The 8,193-nt window shown below is 62.7% G+C and overlaps 1 protein-coding gene across 1 annotated transcript in view; it reads left to right on the top strand.

Moving 5' to 3' along the window:
- SLC12A5 (solute carrier family 12 member 5) overlaps positions 1–7,524 on the top strand; it is a 27,432-nt gene extending 19,908 nt beyond the window's left edge. Inside the window, exons 16-26 of the mRNA XM_085318016.1 lie at positions 1,220–1,232; positions 1,297–1,492; positions 1,624–1,793; positions 1,882–2,013; positions 2,312–2,419; positions 2,588–2,710; positions 2,793–2,980; positions 3,186–3,200; positions 3,313–3,446; positions 3,768–3,878; positions 4,005–7,524. Of these exons, the coding sequence (XP_085174142.1) occupies positions 1,220–1,232; positions 1,297–1,492; positions 1,624–1,793; positions 1,882–2,013; positions 2,312–2,419; positions 2,588–2,710; positions 2,793–2,980; positions 3,186–3,200; positions 3,313–3,446; positions 3,768–3,859 (1,171 nt within the window). The 3' untranslated portion in view covers positions 3,860–3,878; positions 4,005–7,524. The remainder of the gene's footprint in view (positions 1–1,219; positions 1,233–1,296; positions 1,493–1,623; positions 1,794–1,881; positions 2,014–2,311; positions 2,420–2,587; positions 2,711–2,792; positions 2,981–3,185; positions 3,201–3,312; positions 3,447–3,767; positions 3,879–4,004) is intronic.
- The last annotated feature ends 669 nt before the right edge of the window (positions 7,525–8,193 follow it).

Here is an 8,193-nt window from a genome sequence, read left to right as displayed (position 1 = left end):
CTCCCGGCAGGGCGGGCGGCGAAACGGAGCCCCGCCGCCGGCGCGGCCGCCCCCCCGCACCTCCGCACCAGCCAGCCGGCGCATTAATGAGATTAAGCGCTCGCGAGCAAACAGTTTCTCTCCCATGCAGACATGTTATAATTTCTCTGAGTAAATAATTCTAATTGCTGCCCCGCCGCCCGCCGCAGCCCTGGCACGGGGACGCCCTGCACGCGGCACCGCTCGCAGCCGCGCGCCAGCTCCGCTCGCAGCCCGGCATCACCGCTCCCGGCCCGGGGAGCCGGCCYGCCGTGGGGCCGGCACCCTGCGCCCCACAGGCGCCCCGCGTCCGGCACCCCGCAGMCAGCACCACACAGACACCCCACAGGCACCCCGCATCCTGCACCCCACAGACAGCACCCATGGACACCCTGCATGCCACAGCCTGCACCCTGCATCCTGCACCCCACAGCCAGCACCACCCCAGACACCTCGCATCCCACAATCTGTGCCCTACATCCTGCACCCCACAGCCAGCACCCCATAGATACGCCACACCCCACAGACATCCTGCATTCTGTGCCCTACATCCTGCACCCCACAGCCAGCACCCCATAGATACGCCACACCCCACAGACATCCTGCATCCTACACCCCACAGCCAGCACCCATGGACACCCTGCATGCCACAGCCTGCACCCTGCATCCTTCACCCCACAGATACCCTGCACCCCAAAGGCACCCCACATTCTGCACCCTACAGCCAGCACCCACGGACACCCCACACCCCACAGGCACCCCKCATCCTGCACCCCACAGAGACCCTGCATGCCACAGCCTGCACCCTGTACCCCACAGCCATCACCCACATCCCACAGCCTGCATCCTGCACCCCACAGCCAGCACCCCCACAGACACCCTGCATGCCACAGCCAGCACCCCCCCACACACATCCTGTGTCCAACAGCCTGTACCCCACAAACATCCTGCATCCCACAATCTGCACCCCCCCACACTCCACATCGCACAACCTGCACCCGTCACCCTGCACCCCACAGCCCACACCCTGCATTGCACTGCCTGTGCCCTGCAACCCTCGCATCCCATAGCCTGCATCCCACACTCACCCCACATGGCCTAGCCTGCACACCCCGGCGCATCGCACCCACATGCAGCGTCTTGTACCCTGCACCCACAAACAGCACCTTGCACCCTGTGCCTCATCTCCTGTGTGGGCCAGCACTGCGTCTCCAGTGGGTGCCCGTCCCGGGGCTGGTGTCCTGCTGTCACTGACTGTCCCCTCTCTCCCACTGCCAGTCCATCCGCAGGCTGATGGAAGCAGAGAAGGTGAAGGGCTTTTGCCAGGTGGTGATCTCCTCCAACCTGCGGGACGGCATGTCTCACCTCATCCAGTCTAGTGGGCTGGGCGGGCTGCAGCACAACACGGTACTTGTCGGCTGGCCCCGCAGCTGGCGCCAGAAGGAGGATCACCAGACCTGGAGGAACTTCATCGGTAGGGACATGCGGAGCTGGGTGCCATGGGGACCCTGGACCATCCTGTGCCCGGGGCACCCGGGCCTGTGCCGAGATGAATGCCCRGTGGTTCTGGCCATCCCCAGATGATGCGGCCTCTTCTCCTTCCAGAGCTGGTGCGGGAGACCACGGCYGGGCACCTGGCACTGCTGGTGGCCAAGAACGTCGCTATGTTCCCAGGCAACCAGGAGCGCTTCTCCGAGGGGCACATTGATGTCTGGTGGATCGTCCATGATGGGGGGATGCTCATGCTGCTGCCCTTCCTCCTGCGGCACCACAAGGTAGCTCTGGCRCCACAGGCCATGGCCCAGGAGACCCAGGGCCAGACCAGGCTGCGCCGYGCTGTGCCCACATCTCCCTGCCTTGCAGGTCTGGCGCAAGTGCAAGATGCGCATCTTCACAGTGGCGCAGATGGACGACAACAGCATCCAGATGAAGAAGGACCTGACAACATTCCTGTACCACCTGCGCATCACCGCAGAGGTGGAGGTGGTGGAGATGGTGAGGGTCAGGACAGYGGCATGTACTCTGCTCTGGGATGCAGGAGAGCCAGTCAAGCCCCGCCATGGGGACATGCACACGCAGCACCACAGGGCCACACTACTGCAGGGACAGTGGGGACTTGTTGGGCTGTGGGGACATGCAGCACAATGAGGACAGTGCTAGGGGACAGGCAGCACCATGGGGCCATGTTCACTGGGGGGAAACATGGGGCTGTGTGGGGCTGCAGGGACATCTAGGCCAGGCTAGGGAGCAGGGGGAGACACCAGCCAGGTGTCTCACGTCCCCTGTCCTGCAGCACGAGAGCGACATCTCTGCCTACACCTACGAGAAGACCCTGGTGATGGAGCAGCGCTCCCAGATCCTCAAGCAAATGCACCTCACCAAGAATGAGCGGGAGCGGGAGGTAAGGTCGCCGGCGGGCCGCTGGGTCCCTGCCCCTGCGCTGTGCTGCCCACCCGTGCACCGAGCCTGCCGGGCGCAGGCAGAGGTGCTGAGGGGCTGGGCCCTCCATGCCCAGCAGCTGTGCCCAGCTCTGCCCCCACCCTCGCTGAGCCTGTTCGTGCCCATGCAGATCCAGAGCATCACGGACGAATCCCGTGGCTCCATCCGGCGCAAGAACCCAGCCAACACACGCCTGCGCCTGAGCGTCCCCGAGGAGCAGGTTGGGGACGGCGARGAGAAGCCGGAGGAGGAAGTAAGGCCCCACGCGAGGAGGGTCCCGGGCCAGGCCTGCTGGCCCCGGCTCTGCACGCTATCGCCCACCTCCTCTGCCGCAGGTCCAGCTCATCCACGACAAAAATGCCACCACCTTCTCCAGCAGCCCCCAGTCCCCCGGTGATGAGGGGGAGACGGCCCCGGAGAAGGTGCATCTCACCTGGACCAAGGAGAAGTCAGTCGCCGAGAAGAACAAGAGCAAGAGCCCCGTCAGCCCTGAGGGCATCAAGGACTTCTTCAACATGAAGCCGTAGGGCCCCATGCGTGACCGCCGTCCCACCCCTRCGCGGCCGCGTCCTGCCCGGCACGYGGCAYGGCATGGGGGGAGCGGAGTGCGCCGGGGGCCGCCACGGTGGGCCGGGGGGCACGGCAGCGCGTGGTGCTGTGGGCGCGGGCACCTTCTCACCTCTGCTCTCTCTTTCCCCCCTCGCCACCGTCGCCGTCGCTCCCGGCAGCGAGTGGGAGAACCTGTAAGTGGGGGTTCGGCACGCGCAGCGCTGGCTCGGCGTCGCCGGAGCCCAGCCCCGGAGCCGGCAGCCCGGGGTCCCGCGCCGGCCCCGGCCCACGCGTGCTGTCCCCCAGGAACCAGTCCAACGTGCGGAGGATGCACACGGCCGTGAAGCTCAACGAGGTGATCGTGAAGAAGTCCCAGGACGCCAAGCTGGTCCTGCTCAACATGCCGGGGCCTCCCCGCAACCGCAAGGGGGATGAGAACTGTATCCTTCACGGGCGCGGGGCGGGCCGGGACCCTCGCCACGGCTGGGCACCGTGGAGCCSCCGCAGCCGCAGGAGCTTGTCCCTGCTGCACGGTGCCGCCCCGGCGCCTCCGGAATGGCTCCGGCATCTGTGGTGCTGGCACCAGCTGCCCTGGCTGGCCCCGTGCCGCCGGCACTGGGGGCGGTGAGGCCGTGCGCGATGGCACCGGCACGCACGGGGGGGYGAAGCCACCTTGGGCAGCGGTGCCAGGGTTGCTGCTCCCGCTGGGACGGGCTCTGCCCCCGCTCCGGCCCTGCGTTCCTCCTTGACCGCGGCGCCAGACATGGAGTTCCTGGAGGTGCTGACGGAGCACCTGGACCGCGTGCTGCTGGTGCGCGGTGGGGGCCGGGAAGTCATCACCATCTACTCCTGAGACACGGCGCGCCAGAGAGGTTTGTCCGCACCCCGATCGCCCACTGCCCCTCGCACCGTGCGCCCAGAGGGGGAGGAGGGAAGGCCGACGGCCGTCGGTGTGCAGAAACATCACCATGCCCCCGATCTCTCCATTCGAACCGCAGCACCAGATCTTCCGGGAGCATCCAGCACCAGAGCAGCTGTTCCTCATTGCAACATCACAGCACTGCTGTCCTTGTTTATATATAAATATATACAGTGTACCGTGGACTGGGCACCRGAGCCAGCGCTGCCACGCTGCCCGGCCGCGGCGGGGCTGCACCCGCCGGGAGCCCAGGCGCTGCCTCCCGTGCGGACGGGCACCCGGGCCGCTCCGCTCTGCTCCGCTCGACTCGGCTCAGCTCGGCTCTGCCCGCCACCTCCACGCCTTTGCGCCCTGTGCCCTCCTCCTGCTGCGTCCTGCCTCCCGCGGAGGTGCTGGGAGAAGAGAGAGGCCACCAGCATGCTTTCCTCGCCAGATGCTCCTCTCCCCACCTCGGCAGCGCCCGGCCCGCGGAGGGCTCTGGGGCCGCGTCGCTCGCCAGGACTGCTGCCCGCGGGCCGTGCTCGCCAAGACGCCGGTTTGCAGGGGCAGAGGGGGCGGGATGCCGGAGGGCCGCGGCAGCTCCCCGTCCCCCTCCCTGCTGACTCTGGGCTTGCTCGGCCCTGCTGCGCTCCCTGCTCGGAGCTGGGGTGTCTGGACCGGAGCAGGATCCCCCCCCCCCCGCCCCCATGACGTGCAGTGCAAGTCTGAGCCTCTTCCTGGGTGCTGGGAGCCGCACGGGTGCCGCCCTGGCACCAGGGCTTGCAAAGTCTCCCCCCCGCCGCAATGCGAGCCACCCGAGCAACCCCTGCCCACGTCCTGCACCCCGCGGGCGCTGGGGGCTCCCCACACCTGGCCCCATGCGTGCATCCGCCGCTGAGCCCCGCTGTGCCGGTCAGCCCACCACCTCGCTGCTTGCCCAGCCCAGGCGCTCGCGGGCGCTGCCGAGGGGCGGCTGGGACAGGCCGGCCGCGCGGGCAGCTTGGACGTACGCAAATTCCCGCTGGCTGGTCTCACACCCCGGCCGCGACCGCTCGGGTCCGCACGGTGCCGCGCGGCAGTGTCGAGCCCCCTCCGCAGTCGGGCAGCACCAGGCTGGCCGAGGCGGCCACAGCCCGTCCTGCTCCGCGCCGTCGGCGGGTGCCACGGCGGCGCAGGGCACCTGCATGCACGTCCCACCATGGGCAGTGGCTGCAATCCCCCCCCCCCGGCATCTCTCATGTTAGAGAAACTGAGGAGCTTTTAACAAATGTGAAGGGTTCTAGGAACCTCGCAGGAAGCGGTGCTGAGGGCAGCCAGGGCGCCCCCGGCCCCGGCCCCAGCCCCCTGTACATAGTGTACATAATACAGTATGTGTATTTTTAAAGTGATCATATTTATGTTAATAGAACCAGATGAAGTCTATATATAGAGATCTATATCTATACTGAGAGATGCAGGGCTTTGCTAGCAGCCGGCGGTGGGATGCAAGGGGAGACAGGCGGCTCCTCCGCACGGAGGGCGCCCATCCGTGGCCCTCCGGCGCGGAGCCGTGGCCACGGCTGCAGCCTTCCCGGCCACCAGTAGCCCTGGGGAAGGGCCAGGTTGCTGGTTCATTCTCTTCTCAATTTAGCTTCTTAAGAGTTTTCAGGGAAAAGAAGATACAGACTTTCTGAACTTGTTTCACAGCAGATTTGAGCTTCCACTCGAAGTGCAGCCTGCTAAGAGTTGCCCTCTCCTGGCAGCACTGGCTCCTGCGTGCCACGGCAAGGCTGACCTGGCAGAGCCCGGCCACACTGCCGGGGCGCTCGCTCCTCCCGCTGCCTCCCCAAACCGCCTCCCCAGGCCGCTCCTTGCTCCCGAGGGCCGGCACACAGGGTGCTGGCGCTGGTGCAGCCCCATGGGGAGCTGGCAGCAGCTGGCGCCTGTCCCTGCAGCCCTTGCTGGGCTGCTTTGCTGGGAGAGGGCTTCAGCATCCAGCCCCTTGCTTGCCCACCCTTCTGCAAGCTAAGGCCATCCACAGCCCTCTGCCCCTGTGCAGGACAACACTGACCCCCATGCTCACGCCACACTCCTCCGCACCTCCAGTGCCCGCCAAAGCTGCATGGGTAAAAGGCAGCAGGTTTGGAGGGGGAAGATTGTTTCTTGCTTTAAGATACTACTCGGACCCACTCCGAGACCGTACAAAGCCCCAGCTGCACATCTGTGCCTGCTTGTACCTTTCTCCCATGTTTCCAAACGTTCCCAAAGTGCCTCCATTCTCTCCAGCAGCAGCCCTAACCAGAGCCAGGCTTTCTGCCATGGCAGCTCAGCTATCTCCAGGGATGCATCAGCCTGCACCGCAGCCTGGCGCGGGAGACGGTCCCGAGGGACTGGTCTCTTCCTGGCAGGGAGCTCAGCATTAACCAGAGGGGAATGTCAAGGTGAGCTGAGACAGTTTCAGCACAGGCATGCTGGGCTGATTAATGGAGCAGATGGACAGAGCAGTGCTCTCCGGTCATGCCTCAGCCACTTGGAAGCTGTTAAAAGAACAGGCAAGTCCTTTGGCTTTGGGCAAAGGTAGCCCCGCAGGAGCCAGGCTTTGCCAGTATCCAGCTGCTCTGCCCCTTGCACCTGGTCCTCCATCACCACCCCCGCCCCCCACGCTCATACACTGTTTGCAGCCTCCCAAAGTTATTTGTGAAGCACTGCTGAAGGAATGGGGGAGGCATGCACACTAAACTGCCCACTCACCTCATGCGCTGGCATCGTGTTTGTTTGGCCTAGGATGCCTGCCAACCGCTCTGCCTCTTCAAAAGATGCCATCCACTCCCTGCAGCCACCCTTTAATTACAACTCGGCTATTGCCTTGCCGTTCCTCTGATCCTGCAGCTGTGGAAGGCTGCCCTTTAGGCAGCAAGCCCGAGCCCCTTCTCCCCTGCTGCAAGGAGCAGATCGGCACTGAGAGCCTGACTGCAGAAGCAAGTGACCCAAAGCAGCTAGTGGCCTGCCTCTGCTGAGACAGTATCCATCCTAGCCAGTGTCAGAACAGGGCAAAAAGCTCTTCCTTTAACATGTACCCGTTACCAGGGGACAAAACCATCTACTTAGCAGTGGTGAGACACCGGTCCAGAGTCTGCTCCTCTGCTGAGATAGGTCTGCTTCACCAATTCCCCAGTATCAGCAAGCCAGATCCCATTTCTCCTCAGCACCGTTTCAACCTTCTACGATAAAGCACTCCCCTTCCTCATCCTCCAGCTGGAGCAGGGGTACAGCTCTAGGCATGGACAGGGCTGCCAGGCAAATTTGGCTGTGGCAAGAAGGGTGCTGGTTTCCACAGCAAGTTCTCAACTGCCTTTGGTCTGGAGAGCGCCACTTTTAGCAGACAGCACTGCATGTTTAGTTTACAAACCCAGCCCTGCCCCTGCACGTTTGGCCTCTGTTGAGTGTTTGGTTTCCCTGTGGAGCACCCTTCTGCTGTTCCACCTTGGTAAAGACAGTGTCCTCCTGTGATAGAAATGCAAGTTCCTTTTCGGCACATGTGCAGACACGTTAAGGTTTTTGTTTCAGACAGGAAGGTCTTGACCTCCAAAGTTTGTTTTCCAGGCAAAGCTGCTGCCAGGAGCAGCACTGATTAATGTTAACCRCCAGAAAGGTGGAATAGCAGCATGACCCTGCACCAGCCAGAAAGCACACACAGCCACAACCACATTTGCTGAGCACGCTAGCACTGGGCAGGCAATCACACACACTCCAGTACCTATCAGGCGAGAAGTTGAAAGGGGAGCTGCTCTATTCCTCCTTTCAACTGGACAGTTACAAGCCTCCACGCTGAACAACAGCCGGCTTCATTTCCACTGCAGCCACCATGCGGTACAGGTAACAAACCACAACATAGCACTTGCAGGAGACACAGGCAGAGTCCAGACTGGGTCAGTGTTGTTTGGCGGCTGGAACTAGAGGAAGGACTAGATACTGTACAAGGCTTATGAGTTGCACTAGACGAGTCAAGACCCTCCTCTGTATAGCAGGACTAATAATTAGCAGAAAGACCAACAGGTCTGAGATTTGCTGGTTACAACAACACTCTGTGTGCTACATGTGCAATATATTTGTTATGAATGTTATCACAAAGTCAATTCATTCACTAATCTTTCAATCACTGTAGCTAGATGTTCTACGTCCATTCAAGTGACTTTTACTCGAGTGCAATATTTCAATAGACATGTAGTGACCTAGTATGCTTTGTGTTTTAGAGAATCTGTGTGCAGAGCAATGCAATTAAGTTTAAAACCTTGTAAATAAAACAGGTT

Source organism: Rhea americana, unplaced genomic scaffold (assembly GCF_003343005.1).
Source record: "Rhea americana isolate MKP2758 unplaced genomic scaffold, rheAme1 scaffold_514, whole genome shotgun sequence".
Classification (NCBI taxonomy): Eukaryota; Metazoa; Chordata; class Aves; order Rheiformes; family Rheidae; genus Rhea; species Rhea americana.
Note: the sequence above shows the minus strand (reverse complement) of the source record. Positions and strands in the feature narration are given on the sequence as shown.